This window comes from Balaenoptera physalus, assembly GCF_965194825.1.
Source record: "Balaenoptera physalus genome assembly, chromosome: 1".
Lineage (NCBI taxonomy): Eukaryota > Metazoa > Chordata > Mammalia > Artiodactyla > Balaenopteridae > Balaenoptera > Balaenoptera physalus.
The window spans coordinates 163909029-163925441 of NC_138882.1; the positions used below are offsets into that span (position 1 = coordinate 163909029).

The 16413-nt window shown below is 52.8% G+C and overlaps 1 protein-coding gene across 10 annotated transcripts; it reads right to left on the minus strand.

Moving 5' to 3' along the window:
- Positions 1-4763: 4763 nt before the first annotated feature.
- Positions 4764-16259, minus strand: MFSD2A (MFSD2 lysolipid transporter A, lysophospholipid). 10 transcript variants are annotated; one of them, XR_014257628.1, is made up of 15 exons: positions 16067-16259; positions 14498-14629; positions 13193-13317; positions 9512-9635; positions 9323-9401; positions 8801-8958; positions 8256-8346; positions 8015-8136; positions 7709-7792; positions 7086-7169; positions 6880-6992; positions 6286-6429; positions 6019-6094; positions 5510-5635; positions 4764-5232 (listed from the first exon to the last, which is right to left on the minus strand). XR_014257628.1 is itself a non-coding variant. In XM_082442217.1 (14 exons), the coding sequence occupies exons 1-14, from the start codon at positions 16157-16159 to the stop codon at positions 5169-5171; spliced, it is 1581 nt and encodes a 526-aa protein (XP_082298343.1). In that variant the 5' UTR covers positions 16160-16259; the 3' UTR covers positions 4764-5168. The 10 variants fall into 10 exon arrangements, 7 of the variants coding, with proteins under 7 accessions (XP_082298343.1, XP_082298342.1, XP_082298341.1 ...); XR_014257629.1 differs by having other exon boundaries at positions 6019-6195; XR_014257627.1 differs by lacking the exon at positions 5510-5635.
- Between the last annotated feature and the right edge of the window lie 154 nt (positions 16260-16413).

Genomic DNA, 16413 nt, shown 5'->3' on the forward strand with positions numbered 1-16413 from the left:
TTTCATTCCAGTTATTGTATTGTTCGTCTCTGTTTGTTTGTTCTCTAATTCTTCTAGGTGTTTGTTCTTTAATTCTTCTAGGTCTTTGTTGAACATTTCTTGCATCTTCTCCATCTTTGCCTCCATTCTTTTTCCGAGGTCCTGGATCATCTTCACTATCATTATTCTGAATTCTTTTTCTGGAAGGTTGCCTATCTCTGCTTCATTTAGTTGTTTTTCTTGGGTTTTATCTTGTTCCTTCATCTGGTACAAAGTCCTCTGCCTTTTCATTTTGTCTCTCTTTCTGTGAATGGGGTTTTCCTTACACAGGCTGCAGAATTGTAATTCTTCTTGCTTCTGCTGTCTGCCCTCTCTGTATTGATTTTTGTATGTTAATTTTATATCCCATATCCTTATGGACTTTTCTTGTTTAGAGCAGTTTTTCAGTTGATTCACTTGGGTTCTCTTGGAATACAATCATTGACAAATAAATATAATTTTACCTACTTTCCAATTTTATTTATTTTTTTTATCTAATTGCATTGGCTAATATCTCCAATGAAAGGTTACATAGTAATAGTGGTGACAGTGCATATCTTTGTTTCTTATTTAGTCGAATTTCCAAGTGTGATTTCTTCCTTTTTTCATATAAAAATGATACAAACAGGTGACAAATGAATTGTTTTGTCCCCCAAGCTTGCTCCTCCTCCACCCCTCTGTTCCCTAAGTTAGAAATCTAGGCATTGGACTTCCCTGGTGGCACAGTGGTTAAGAATCTGCCTGCTAATGCAGGGGACATGGGTTCAAGTCCTGGTCCAGGAAGATCCCACATGCCGTGGAGCAACTAAGCCCGTGCACCACAACTACTGAGCCTGCGTGCCACAACTAGTGAAGCCCGCATGCCTAGAGTCCATGCTCCGCAAAAGAGAAGCCACCACGATGAGAAGCCCTCGCATCACAATGAAGAGTGGCCCCCCTCGCCTCAACTAGAGAAAACCCACGCACAGCAACGAAGACCCAATGCAGCCAAAAATAAATAAATAAATTTATTAAGAAAAAAAGAAATCTAAGCATCACCTTCATTTCTCTCTTTCCCTCTCCCTCTCTCACCCTTTCTCTGTCAATTATCCAGGCCAAACAGCTGCCAAATCTGTCTTCTTTCTGTTTCCACTGCCACCACCTCTGTCTGGTCCTCTTCATTACCCAGGAACATTTCAAGAGCAGCCTCTTCATTAGTCATCCTGCTTCCACTTTCACTTCCTTCAATCTTTTCTCCACAAAGCAGATGATACAGTCTTTCTAAACTCTTAATCATCATATGGTCCCCCTACTTAAAACTTGTCAACGGATTCTGTCTGCTCTTAGGATAAAGACAAAAATCCTTTTGGTTCACATGGTTCACAAAGCCCTGTGCCATCTGCCTCTGCCTACACTTTTTTAGAAATGTAAATCAATTTTGTAGAAATGTAAATCAACTTTTAAACCTCTTCAATGGCTTTGGCTGCTCTCAAAATAAAACTGAAACTCTCACTGTGGGCTGCAAGGCCCTGGGTGAGCTTGTTCCCGTATAGCTCTCCAAATCCACATCACACCATCTACCCTCTCCTTCACAACTCTCTGGCTGCACAGTTTTCTTTCAGTACTTCAAATACACTAGGCTCTTTCCTACCTCTGGGTTTTTATGCTAGCTGTCTCTTCTACCTGTAATACTTTTCCCCAAGCTCTTCAAATGTCTGGCTAATTCTCCTCCTTTGTGATTTGATTCAAACATCACCTTCTCAGAACATTCTTTCCTGAGCACCTGATTTAAAATAACCTCCAAATAAAATAAAATAAAATAACCTCCATTACCAGTTCCCTCTATTAGTGCACTCTGCTTAATTCTTTCATGGTGCTTATTGCAATCCGAAATTATCTTATTTGCATGTCCATTTATTTGTCATTGGTCCCCACTAAGAATGTAAGCTCTGTTTTGTTCACCACTCTATCCTCAGAGCCTAATCGATGCATGACACATAGTAGGCCCATTATAAATATTTGTTCCGTAAATGGATAACCAAGGTCCTAGAGCCAGTCAAGGACAGATCTGGAAATCCTTCTTTGCAATGTTAAAAGGTGTTTCCCCTTTCTTCCAGCAGGTGGAGTCAGAGCCACATCGGGTCCTCAGCAGGGGTGGAGTGGAGGGGTATGTGCTTTGCCTGGCTGAGGGCAGCAGGACAGTGAAGAGGGAGAGGCAGGGTTTGTTGTAGTGCTGCTGGATCCAAGCGTAGAGGAAGTCAAGGTGGCAGCGTCTCCCAAAGGACAGGAAGGTATGAGCTGTCCAGAAGGCACCTGGAGCGGCCAATGATCCAAGGAGCCCCTGGGATCCCAGATCACTTTCCCACTTCCCCCATCTATCCAGCCTCCTAAATCACACCCCCAAGAATCAGCAAAGGGTCTTTGAGGAGGAGAACAACCTTCTGTGAACACGAAACTGGAGAGGCAATGGTTTTCAATTCCAAATCCCCATGGTACAATGGAGGGAAACTGAGACCGGGGAAGCCTCCCAGTGGGTCAGTGGGAGTTGGGTCTGGCTGACAAAGCCCTCTCTAGTCTTAGTTCATTCATTCAGCTCCACACGCCCCACCCCTCCACTTCATGCCCGCCCCTGGGCGCCGTGTGGGCGGCCATGACGAGGGCATGGATTCCCAGAGCTGCCCCAAAGATGCAAGGGACAGGTATAGCTTTCGAGAGGCATGCTGGAGCCAAGGCACACTGGACCAGTGTCTGCCAAGGGGACCAGGGGCCAGAGGTGTGTTCCAGGGCCAGGCAGGTGACCTGCAAAAAGGGCTGCATCTAAATCTAGAGCTGGGGAAGTCGACAGGGGTCTTGGATTTCCTCCTGAAGACAATGGGGATTCAAAGGAGTTTCTAAACAGGAAATCTACTAGGTTATCTTAGATAGCTTGCAGAAGGAATCAAATCTGATTTGAGATCAAATCAGTCAGTCAGCCAGTGAGGACGCTGGTATAATCATCCAAGGTGAGAGAAGATAAGACCTGAGGAGTAATTGCAGGGATGGGAAAGAAGTAAGCTTGGGTGGTTTAGGAAATTTCTGTTTTAAAGATGGGATTGGGTGGTTATTGGTCAGAGTGGAGGGAGAAGGGAGGTGTGAGTGGACCTCTGCAAATGTCATCTTGGAGTCCTTGAACGCTCCAGCTATGGAGGTCAGACCAGAGCAGCCTCTGACCCTGAGGGCAGCTCCAAAGGCAGCAGCAGGACCTGGCTTGGTGGTGGCAAAAGTATTGAATGGAAATGTACCTACCTCACTCAGAGGGAAGTTATGAGGACTAATTAAATTGATATTTATTAAGCATGTGTAACAGTGCCTGTTATTAACACTTTATAAATTTTAAAAAGTGGTTGAGGGCTTCCCTGGTGGCGCAGTGGTTAAGAATCTGCCTGCCAATGCAGGGGACACGGGTTTGAGCCCTGGTCCGGGAAGATCCCACATGCCGCGGAGCAACTAAGCCCTGCTCCGCAACTACTGAGCCTGCGCTCTGGAGTCTGCGAGCCACAGCTACTGAGCCCGCATGCTGCAACTACTGAAGCCCACGAACCTTAGAGCCTGCGCTCCGCAACAAGAGAAGCCACCGCAATGAGAAGGCCACACACTGCAAAGAAGAGTAGCCCCCACTCGCCACAACTAGAGAAAGCCTGCGCGCAGCAACGAAGACCCAACGCAGCCAAAAATAAGTAAATTAAATAAATAAATTTTAAAAAAAAAAGTGGTTGAGTAGAACTTCATCCAAAAAATGGAGCTCCAACTCAAAAAAAAAAAACAAAAGCCCCAAACCCAAAGTAAAAACCAAGCCTAAATAGTCTAAGCATGCCTCTCCTCTGGGCCGCATTTATCCATCTATGTAAAATAAAGAGGTTGGATTGGTAGCCACTTGATCCTGCCAGTGTTGCTTTCCTGATTTTTTGGAGTTTCATCTAAGTGTGTAAAACCCAATGACTTGCTGAGGCAAGTTCCTACCAGCTTGTGAGGGCAAATTATTAAATTTTCAGGAATTTTGCAGGAGAGCACAACTGCTGGTAACTTGAAATTGGCTATAGTGGGAATATTTACAGCCTGGAAATAGGCAAATGCTACAAACTAGGCCTTCCCCACCATCCTCCTCCCCGCCACCAGTGGTGAGACCCCCTCCCCTCAACCAACACATACACCCAGCTAGGTACATTCCCGCCTTCCAACACTGTCATTGTCAGTGGTGGAGGAAGAATCACAGGTCTCTGGGGACCCCGCAGGGGCCCAGTCACAGGGTCTGCCCCAGCACAGCCAGCGCCACATGCTCAGACAAGCCTAGCGTGGGAAGCAGAGCATGCAGGCCTGAGCAGAGCAAACTGGTTGTTCTCAGACACAGGGGAGCAGTGGGTAGTGGTTAAGGGACTAGAGTCTCGAAGACCTGGGATGTTACTCCAGTTAGGTCTCTCTTGGCTGTGTGAGTTTAGCCAAGTCCCTCTCAACACTGGGGCTCAGTTTCATCATCTTTAAAATGGGGACATTCCTGACCTAGCAGGATGCTTCCCAGTATTAAGTGAGAACATCAGCAAAGTGAGAGGAAAGCTTCCACACCTGGGCCTGGTACAGACAGGTGTTCAGTAAATGTTAGCTGATGCTGTTATCACACCTCCACACACATTCTCGCCCCCCAGGGCACCTGCGGCTGAGCGCTCCCTCTCACTCTCTGCACCTTGGCATAGAAGGGCTCAGTGTCAGGACAAAGACAGAAAACAGGCAGCTCCGTTTCCCAGCTTTTATGAAAATTAATAACATTAATAGCTCACAGACATATACAAACACACACACTGCTATGTACATGGTCATTAAGTTATTAATTAGTCTCTGTATAAAACGTTTCTACATTAGTGTTCCGGGCTAGGCCCGATCAGTCCTTGTGGCATATTCACAGTAGCAGCCCCTGGGCTTGGCCCCTGGGGTGGGCAGAGGGAGGCTGGTGGCTGTATGAACAGCCCGCCTCACGATGGGCACAGGAGGCGTCCTGGGTCGCTCACTCTCGAGTCTTTGGCTCCCTTCCTGGCATCTGGAGACCAGCTGTTCAGTGAGCAGGCAAGCAGGCCCGGATTCCTCATGTGGCCTGGTGACCCAGGCCCTGTGCATGGTGGCTTCGTGCCACCCAGCAGGCCCTAGAGGATTCTGGCTAGTTCTGTAGAGTCTGTGTCAGAGCAGCCCGAGCTGCTGGCCTCTTCCCTGCAAAAGCCAGAGGAGACGGGCTGGAGGAAGCACCCTTACCCACCTGCTTGTTCCCCGCAGGATCTTGGCTCTGAGGTCTTAGCTGACTGCCAGGCTGGTCTAAATCACAGGACATAGTTTGCTCACTCCCACTCTCAGCCCAGAAACTGCTGGTAGGCTTGTTCGCTGTCCTTGCAGCCCACAAGGCATCCCAAGCCCCAGGACTACGCCCTGGCCCAGGGTGGGTTGATGAGCTCCGCACAACTCACTCCACCCTGCCCTCTGGCCTCCGCACCTGAGGTCCTGCACACCAGGAGAGCCGTGAAGAGTGTGGGCTCTGGAGTCAGAACACCAGGGCTCAGACCCCAGCTCTGCCCCTTATCACTTGTCACTCTTCCTGGTTAAGCCTCAGTGTCTTCATCTGCAGAGTGGGAATCATAGGAATCTCTGACACCCAAGGTTGTTGGACGACCATAGGAGATCATGAGTACATTCTCTAAAATGTAAACTCCTTGAGGGCAGGGATTTATCTGTTTCATTCCCTAGAGCAATGCCTGGCACATGGGCGTCCCATTAAGTACTTGTTGAATGAATAAATGTAAAACCACTCAGCACAGGCAGGCAGCGGAAGTGTTCAAGAAATGTTGACTGCCATGGTGATGAATCAGCTGGGGGAAAGGGCAGAGGAGCTGTCCCGGGAAGATGTGTGGAAGGCAAATCTGGCTTTGGCCCCAGGAGGCACTGGTCGAGGGCTTAGACTGGATGATGTCCCCTCGTCCACCTCCCTGTCCCTTCCCCACTCACCTCAGAGCCTGCAGGGCCTTCTTGTTCTGCCGCCGCTTCTCCTCGTCAATGGGGTACAGCTTAAAGAGCAGCAGGCCTATGAGGATGAGGACTATGGGAGCCATGGTCACCAGCATCTTCAGTGTGAACTTGACAGGTGCTGGCTGGGAGCAGCCACGGGTCTGGTACCCAGTAAAGCTGTGGGACCCAGTGGTTAGGGGAGTGGTGAGGATGGGGCACCTGGGACCTACCCCTGCCCAGCACTGCCCAGACCCCCACCCCACTCACTCCAGACTGAGGGTGGAGATGCCCAGGGAGACTCCGGAGGCAAACTTGGTGAAGAAGACGTAGAAGGAGAAGAAGATGGGCTCGGTCCCATGGATATGGGGCTGCTTCAAGTGGAAGTCATCAATGACGTCAGGCAGCATGGACCTGTACACAGTGGTGGCAGCCGTGAGCACCCTTCCAGCTGGCAACCCCAGGCCCCCACTAGCCCATGTGGTCCGTGTCAATAAGATTGGTCCTCTGAGAGTTTGCAGTCCCACAGCTCACACACAGTTCAATGAGGAGAGGGCAACTTCATGTGAATAAAAAAAGAAGGCCCCTTCCTCCAAGATGAAGTAGCCCCAGATCTAGTTGCTCAGCTAGGCAAGTATAGAGTGCAGGCTAGATCTGAGCCCCCATTTCCCACCCTGACTGGATGTGGTTGTGCAGTTCACAACCTGTACAACTGTACTGGGAAGACCTGCCCCACCCCCAACCTGGACCCACAGAATGGCCTGCAGGGAGAGAAGCCCCCACAGGATTCTCCCTAAGGAGCTTCAGAACTAGGGGGGGGTGGGAGGCTGGGAAACATACCCAGCTGGGCCTATATACACTTACCAGGGTAGTAAGAAGGCAGCTGCTACACTGATGCCAGCTGCCACAGCTACCACATATGTGACAATCAGGTTACTCTCCATGAGGGCCACCAAGATGAGAAATGGCACTGCTGACTAGGGGAGCGGGCACAGGAATACGAGTCAGCTGGGAGGCTCCCATCAGTAGCCCCCAAGTCAGCCCAGGCCCTGTCCTTCAGCCCCACTCACTGAGATCCCAATGTACACAGCCATCTTCTTGCCAAACCGCGTTAGGAACCACTGCCAGATGGGGATGGTGACTGTGGCCGAGAACTGTGGATGGGCAAAGGGGGAGAGGGAAGTGGGTTAGAGCCATGCAATCCCCCCTGCTCTGCCCGGGACTCTAAAGGTGCTCCCAGCCCTGCTCAAGAGACAGATGACAACATCTGGACAGTTGAGGACAGGCACTCGATGGCTCTTCAGGGGAACTGAGAGCGAGTCCCAATCTCCTCTCCTGCCTTCTCTGAGCACAGAGCTCCGGAAGTTCTGGCTTCCACACCTTTGCTTTTGCTATGCTGTCTACTTGAATATCTAACCGCAAACCCTCTTTTCTTCCCCCCAGTGTAATTGAGATATAATTGACATATAACATTGTACTAGTTCAAGGTGTACAACATAAAGATTTGATATATGTACCCAAACTCTTTCTCTCATAGTCCTACCTAAGCAGTGGTAGGTCAGATCCAAATGTTCTGAGAAGCCTCCCTCATCCCTCATGACCTTGGGCCAGTCTGGGAAACGTCCTCTGGCTATCCAAAGAACCACCTCGCAGCCTAAGCCACTTCGGCCACCCTCGGGGGCCCCACACGCACCATGATGGCCAGGAGCAGATTCTGGAATTCGTTGCGAAAACCCAAGGTGTAGGTGCAAAACAGAGCGAAGTTCCCCTCCACCAGCTGGGGGACAGGAGAGCGTGGTGGGAAGAGAGGTAAGGAAACAGGTGATGTAGTCGGAGCTGAGCCTCCATGACATTCCCCGTGCTCCAGGGACCTCTGCTCACCCCGCCTCCATTCCACCTGTCCCTCGGGCTTTGTCCCATCCTGAGTCCGAGGCCTACCCCACCCCTTGTTCCACATACCCCCTCCTGCCCAGGCTGAGCATATCAGGGCCCCACTCACCATGAAAGCCAAGGAGGTGAAGAGGAAGCCAGCAATAAGCTTGATGTATGGGCCATGGCTCATGACCAGCCGGATGCCCCGAAAGAAGGGCATCGGCTTGGCCTGCTGAGTCTCGTAGGGTTCTGGGGGCCAGAGGGGACAGTGAGGCAGGAGCAAAGGCCCCTCCCCAAGCCTGAGGCCCAGGCAAAGGGACAAAACCACCCCACGCTGGGGGCCTGCACCCCTCCCCAGGACCCCTCACCTCTCTGCTCCCGCACGCCCAGGGTCAGGATGACAGCACAGATGACATAGATGGAGGCAATGACCCCTGCCGCCAGCAGGTATGCGTTTTGCTGTAAAGAGAGTAAAGGTGACATAGAGAAACAGTCAGTCTGATTTCATCTCAGCTCCCAGCATCTCTACTCAATGACCTTGGATCAGTCCCTTCTCTGGGGGCCTCACTGTCTCTATCTGCGAAATGGGAAAATCAGCCTGGGCCTGCTGCTGCTTCCCAAGGCCAAGTCCAGATGAACAAAAGGTTAAGAAGGCCAGGCTGTGGAGTCTGAGAGCCCACAGTTCAAATCTCCCCAAATCTAGTTTCTGCAACTCACTAGCTCGATTACCCTGGACAAATCATTTAGCCTCCCTGTGCTTCAATTTCCTTATCTGCAAAGTGGGCATGTTAACACTTTGTATAACAGATGCCCAACATTTACAAACACTAGCCATTATTAATATCTTGAGGATAACAGCAAAATCACCCCATCGTTCCTCATCTCCCCCACCCCTGCCCTGCCAGGGCCTTACCGTTTCTCTGAGCGAGGTGGCGCTCTGCGTGCGATTGGCACCTTCCAAGGCTACTGTAGAAGCATTGGCGTCCTGGACACAAGGTGTATGTGCTTGGCCCACAATCTGCCCCTGGATTGCTGTGCCCAGCACTGTACCTAATACCTCCACGGTCATCCCTGAGCAGGAAAAAGCAAGTCCTTTTGAGGGGCCGCACGGCTTGTGGGCCCCCAGGGAGGAAGGTCAGAGGGATATAAGTCGAGCTCTAGCCACAGGTGATAGTAGCAGCTCCAGACAGGATGGTTACTGGGTACTGGGGTAGATGGCACCTTGGCCTAAACTCATGGCCTCGCTATGTGACCTCTCCCTGGTCCTTCCACCTCCCTGGTCTCACCAGAGCAATAAGTTATTTTTAAGATGGTTTCACACCCACTCCCAAGAGCAGGGAGCTGGGCCCACAAGGGAAGAAACATGGTAGGAGGGTCAGGGAGTGGGGGCCCCTGGGTCCCTGGTGGGTGGGATCAGGGGGCTGGGGAGACTTACGATACGCAGTGGCAGAATCCCTCTCACTTTGCTCTGTGCTGATGAACATGGTGAGAGCTGAGTAGGGAACGTGGAAACACTGGCATGGAAGAGAGGCCCTCGGCCAGTCAGACGATGGACAGACAGATGTGGCTTTGGGCACCAACCCCGGAGGCCCCAGGGACTTCCCGCACCCCTGCCCATACTCACCGTGACCAGCGTCTCAAAGAGGCAGTAGAAAAGCAAGTACCACAGGGTCTGGCCCTGTTGGAAGTCAGGCACAAACCAGATGAGGAAGTAGGCGATGATGGCCAGGGGCGTGGAGAAGATGATCCTGAGGAAGGGGAGGGTTTGAGTGGAGGCAGGATGCCAAAACGCCAGGATCGGGGCCCAGGCTGGACTGCTCTGCAGCCTCACAGGGTGCCCGGCAGGAAGGAAATTCCTCCCCCTGGATGCACCCACCCCAGGGTCTCTGGGAAGGGACTGATGGCCCAGCCCAGAAGGGCACACTGAGGCAGGGCCCCCAGCCTACAATCCTGAGCATGGGGTATGAGGTCAGACCCTCCTGAGTCTTGCCTGCATCTCCCCAGGTGTGAAGGCTCCAAAGACAGGGGCTTTCTACGGGCTGAGGGGCTGAGAATGCAGGCCAAGACCTCAGACGGTGGGGCAGGGAGGCGGGGGGGGGGAGGAGCAGTCCCAGTGGGATCTCACCCATGTGTGCATACACAGGAGTGGGGGAGGCCAGCTCCAGGTGAAGGTGCTCCTTCTGGAGCAGCCACAGGGGAGGACTGGGCCCCGTGCCTCCCCACAGTGTGAGTCCCACACCATCCTAGTTAGATCTCAGGATGGTCCAACTTCACGGCATCAGTATAGAAAGGCAGCAGAGAACCATGGTGCAAAGGCCTTTGGAGCCACCCTTCCGGGATCCAGTTCTGGCTCTACCAGTAACTATAAATAACTTGGTCTTGGGCAAGTTATTTAACTTTTGAGCTTCATTTTCACATCTGTAAAACGATAATAGTAATAGCACCTACCTTACCTTCAACATTCACTCAAGAAATATTCAAGTGCCAACTCTGTGCTGAGCACTAGTCTAGTGACTTGGGACGTATCAGTAAACAAAACAGACAAGTCATTGCCCTTGTGGGTTTACATTCTGGTTGGCAAACAAAAAATAAACATAAGATATGTACTAGCCAGCCTTAAAAAGGAATGAAATTCTGACACTTGCTACAATCTAAAACTTGAAGACCTTATGCTAAGTGAAATAAGCCTGACACAGAAAGACAAATCTGGCATGATCCCACTTAGATGAGTCAAATTCACAGACAGAAAGTAGTTGGTCGCCAGGGGCTGGAGGGGAGGAAGGAATGGGGTATTAGTGTTTAACGGGTACAGAGTTTCAGTTTGGAACAAGTTCTGGAAATGGCCGCACAACAATGTGACTATACTTAATGCCACTGAATTGTACACTTGAAAATGGTTAAAATGGTAAATTAAAAAAGTTTTAAATAGTGTATTCTACCACCCACCAAAAAAGCTACATAACATAGTAGACGGTGATTAAGTGCTGTAGAAAAAAAGAAGGAAAGCGGGCTAAAGGGGATTAGGAGTATGTGGGTACAATTCACAACCAGGTGGCCAAGGTAGCCCTCACTGAGAAGGTGACCTCTGTGCTGGGCCTTGAATGAGAGGAGGGAGTTGGCCTGGCAGCTTGCGGGGCAACAGTGCTCAGGTGGGAAATGTGCCCCAGCAGGCCTGGGGAGTAGGAAGGAGGCCAGGGGGCCAGAGTGCCTGGCGTGAGCATGGGAGATGGAATTAGGAAACGAGGTTGGACAGGAAATGGGATGCCAGGTCATGTAGGGCCCAATAGGCCATTGTAAGGACTTTGGCTCTATTTCACAGGGTTGAAGTAGTTTTGAGACTTCAGTTGATATTAAAATGTAGAACAGTTCTTGGGACACAGCAAGTGTTTGCTGTGATTATCACACCAGGAAAGCTCAGCGGGAGACTTCAGGGAGCTGCCGAGAGCACTGGGCTGGGATTCAGACCTCAAATCCATCCCTGCTGCATCTCCCATGTGACCCTGCTGACACTCTGCCTCTCAATGGGTGGCCGGGAACTCCAGGAAATTGTTCGCCAGAGTCTTCCTGGTCTGAAACGGAGGATTTAAATGCTGGCTGAGGGCAGGGGCTGGTCTGAGGCCTGGGAGGAGAGGGGGTCCCAGGGCTCATGAGCCCTGGAAGGCCCAGCCTCTTTCTACACCGAAAGGAGAAGGGGTGCCAGGTCCCAGGCCCTAACGGGGGTGGATGAAGAGGAGGGTCATGCACATTACACGGCAGTGCTCAGCATGCGCTCAGACAGGGCTGGGGGTACCACTCAGAGGTATCGCCAGGAGTTCCCACCCCGACAGCTGAGGCCATGTGCTGAATCACAAAGCAGCCTGAAGGGCCCTCAGCTACTTCACCAAGCTGGTTGCCGCACGCGCCTGCGTGGGCGAGACGTCCTCAGATCTCACCTCCCCAAGGGAGGGCTTCCTCTGCTCTCCCACCCTTGCCCTACCCCACCCCTCCCAAATCCTCAGAGAACCAGGGCTCCTTTGGCAGCCTTCACCAAACACTCCATCCAAGCAGCCGGGCTGTGGAACCAAATGTGACTGGGAGTAACCCGGGCTGCTGCTATTGCTGCTGCTTCAGGCTGGCCGGGGCAGCTGCCTGCCATTGGCTGTGTCTCATGAGGAGATGTGGCAGCACAGCCCCGCCCCTGCCCGGCTGCCAGGGAGGCGGGTACAAGGCCCCGTCTCAGGGGCTGGCTCACCGGGAGCCCCAGCAGCCTGTGCAGGTAAGGCAGACTCTCCTGCCCCCTGGCCCTGAAGCTTGGATCAAAGGCCCCAACCTGGGCCTTTGCCAGGGGCTGGCGGGATTTCAGTGGGAGGGGGGCCTCGTGGGAAAGGAAGCTGTGCTGGGGGGCAGGGACTGTGGGAAGAGCTTTGAAGGCCTTGAAGGCCGGAGACCAGGTATGGGCGCCCCTGGGGCAGGAAGGCGCCCACTCGAGTCTGGATGGGCTAGAGATGAAAGGGGCATGTCCTCCCCCTGCCCCCCAACCACCAAGCAGGATGTCCTGGAGGGAACCAGAGCTCTGGCCTGTCAGCCTGTCCCTTGCGCCTGCCTTTGCCATCTGATCTGTAGCACCACCTCCCCCAGACTTGCCTCAAAGCCTGAGGCTGAGGCGTGTAGGCTCTGTATCAAAGGAAAAGGTAGTTCTCACGGTCCAAGGAGCCAGAGGTTATGCTGTCCCTTCTCGGTTTTACCTTCCACGCTTACCCCTCCACCAGGAGCCACTCTGCAGGGGTGCCAAATTATACATTACTTAATAAGTGCCAGAAATGGTTCTAAGCACATTACGTATTAAAAAATTTAATTCTCACCACAACCCTGTGAGACAGGCATAATCATTATCCCCACTTTGCAGATGAAGAAACTTGAGGCTGAGATGTTAAATGTCTTGCCCAAGGTCGTACAGCTCTAAGTGGCGAAGTCGGTATTCAAACTGAGGCAGGCTGGCTCCAGAGTGTAACCTTTCAACGATTATGGGAAGTGATGGAGCGGGAGAAGTTAGAATTCCAGCTTCATGGAAGGGAAAAGGACCTTGGGGAGGAATGGGGCCTGGGCCAGGGGAAGCTGCTCAGTCTAGCAATTCGGCCAGCCTGGGAATGAACTGGAAGGAGTTCCAGTGCCCATGCCTGGGGCAGCTGAGGCCTTGCTGGGGTTTTTGCATCATTCCTTCTCCTCACCCCCCAGCCTGTGACAAACCATGTGGAAGGACCACGGGGTAGCAGACATGTCAGAAGCCCCGCCTTCTACCACCTCAGAAGGAGCATTTTCTACTCACCAGGGCATGAGGCGGCCCAGGCGGGTCCAGGGGGATTTGCTAATGCAGAAGCCCACCAGGGGGTCTGTGATGGCATCCCAAGCTCGGCCCACAAATAGGATGATGGAAGCAGAGAAAGGATCCACCTGGGATGGGGAACAGGCAAAAGATGACTCCCTCATCCTTCAACTGATGGGCAACATCCACCCTCACTGACGGGCAAAAGCAGGGCTCCCTCCCCACTTCAGCCTGGCCATTAGGACCCTGTACTGCTCCCACCCAGGCCTTAAGCATCATCACTTGCCTTGTTAATAATGACAACCACAGTTTCCCAATAGAAGTAGCACTGTGTGTCTCCTTGGAAACTTTCCCAGATATTTCCCCTTATGTCCTCCCCTCCACTGCCCTTGAAAACACTCCCATCAATTAGAATGAATCCAGAATTCAGTTCCTTGCCTCCCTCTCACAAGCCCCAACCACCTGATATCAGAAATGGCATTTGCTGGGTCACCGCAGTGGCCCTCAATTTCCCCATCTGTATAGTGGGGTTATGATCCCTGTCGCACAGGGTCAAGCTCTATCTTGGATGTGGAAAAAGGAATCAATAGAAAAAATGTTGAAAAAGTAGACTGTTACTGTCACTACCCATTCAAGCTATCCCCCTTCCCCCAAACCTTCTAGGCCTAAATAGACAGTTTCTCTGGACTTTTCCTCATCCATCAAGGCTCTACTATTACTATCACTCCAGGAAGCTGGAGAGGCCTCTCCCACACTGCAGTTTCCCCAGTCTGACTTTTCTAACTTTTTACATTTTGACAGCAGGTTCCCCATATTTGCACCCCATTTAGGGCCTGGCCCATGGGAGTTGCTCAAAAACTAGCTGCTTAAATGAAGTCATTTGTCCTTTCTGGGGCTTAGGGTTCCCCATCTATTAAGTGAATACAAGATGCCTTGCTTGCAAAGTCACCAACCCCTGAGCCAAGCCAGCTACTGCTGTCCAGCTGGGGGCATTGTGTGCCAGTCTCTTCTAAGAACCTCACAGCGGGCTCCATTCTATCACACCACCGCCTACCCCTCCAGGCTCTGTTGCTCTTGGCAGGCAAGGAGGAGTGAGCTGACCTTGCCACTAAGACTCCTGGGGCAGAGGCTCCCCTTCTGGATACTCTCCAAAGCCTTCTTATTTCTCATCCACTGTGACTCTGAGAGGCAGGAGAGTAGGGATTCCCAGTCCCATTTCACAGTTGGGGAAACTGACCCTACCCTGGAGTCCATAGTCTCTCCCACCTTGGGGTGATGGAGGAGCCCTAGCGGGCTAAGCTCACTCACCTGAGCTACATCCAACAGGTAGATCTGCAGGAAGAACCCCAGGGCACAACCCGTCACCTGGTAGGGGGCCCCCCCAACTGCATAGCAAAGTTTGTTGCAAATGGACAACTGGTTTTTCTTCTTTGATTCCTTCTGGGAAGAAGAGGAAAGAATGAAAAGAGATCCATGACCCTGGCCTTCATCCTAGAAGTTTCCAGAGGCAGGAAACTCTGGAACTCTGCCAGGAGGAACAAGTCTGCCTTGCCCTATTCCCACCCAGGGAGAGCTCACTTCCCACAAGAAATGAAAGGTATTCACTGTTCTTAAAAATCTGGAAAAGGGGAATCCATACTGAGGAAGTAGCCCCTAAGCCACCCCACCCCAAACCCAGATCCTTATCAGCTCGTCTTCACTTAATGACTCCCCCCAAGGCCTCAGTTCTGTTCCTTTCCAAGTTGGAGGGGGAGCACACTCCAGCAATGGACCTGTCCCCACCTGGCACCAGCTGCCACAACCTGAAAATCCTCTTGCCGTCAAGAGCTGCCTAAGCCCAGCCCTGGCTTCTGCCCTGGTTCAGAGGCTAGTGAACCTGCCTACTGGGTGAGGGCTCTAGAGATCCCTAAGGGCCCAGCCCAGCTGGCTGTAGGCCCAGCTGTTCCTTCCATCTGTCCCAGAGCCTCCCTGGCCCCTGGAGGCAGCCAGACCTTCAGGCAAACCCAGGAGCTGTCCTACCCTCCCTCTCTCCCTGTCCCCCTCCCCCAGTTCCCAGGGGATCTTGGAGAGGGGAGGAAGGGCCTCTAGGTGCAGGGCTGGACCCTCTCTGGGTGAGGCACTAGGGAGGTTAAGGTTGCCCAGGGAAAGTAGATTACTCATACATGGGAGCAGCATAATTGCTTACCCAGGCTTCTTCCAAGGATCGGTTAATAAAATTAAAACGAAAAGGCAGTCACCTCCTAGGCGGATATCTTTTGCCTGGGATCCCTCCCTGGGGCCGCCTGATGTCATTGGGTCCTTCATTATGTCCAGAGAGCTGGGAATGGGGCCGAAGGTCAAGACGCGCAAAGCGCCGCGCGCGGGCCGACACCTACACTCACACAAACGCCTGCGGAATGCGGCTCCTTTAAGAGCAGAGCCCTTGCTCTTATGAATGAACTTGAGCGGCCCTCACAGCGGAGTTGAGAAGCAGGCGTAGCATGTGGTGGTGGAGAGCAAGGGGATGAGAGATTTGGGACCCAGGTGGGTTTCCCAGATTTCTGGGGTCTCTCTGGCGTCTAGGGCAGCAAAATTAAGCGGCTGGTCACAGAGGAACGGAAACCGACTAGGCAGAGCGGAGCCGGGCACCACGTGGAGCCGCCGGTGGGGCCGCTCCCCGGAGACACCCAGAGTCGGGGGTGGGCAACAGGGGGCCGGCGCCTACAAAGCTTCTCCATCACTCCCTGCCTCCGGGGCACCCCAGGGCCCTCTCCTGCCTCTGGGTCCTCCTGTTCCCGGCTTAGCCCAAGGTGTCCCAGAACCAGGTTTATCCCGTGACGCCCCCACCTCAGCCTGCCGCCCACCCTTGACCCTCCACCCGGGGTGCCCGGCCCTCACCTTCACCTGGACCGGGCGTTCACCGGCTTGGAGGATGCCGGTGGGCAGCAGCCCCGCGGCGGAGCCGCTCTCGGCGCCCTCTCCTTTGGCCATGAGCCGCGGGCCACGCCGCCCTGGACCGGGAGGCCGGGATGCTCCTCTGCTCCGCGATGTTCCTCTGCTCCGCGGGCCTCCGCTCCGCCCGGGCTCGCGTTGTAGTTGTAGCCGCCGCCGCCGCTACGAACGCCGCTGACTCGCTCACTGCACTCCCCACGCGCCTCTTAAAAGGTTGGGCCCTGCCCTCTCTAACTGGCCAATCCTGGAGCTCTGCTACACCGCCGCCAGCCAATCCTGGAGCCCGTCGATCC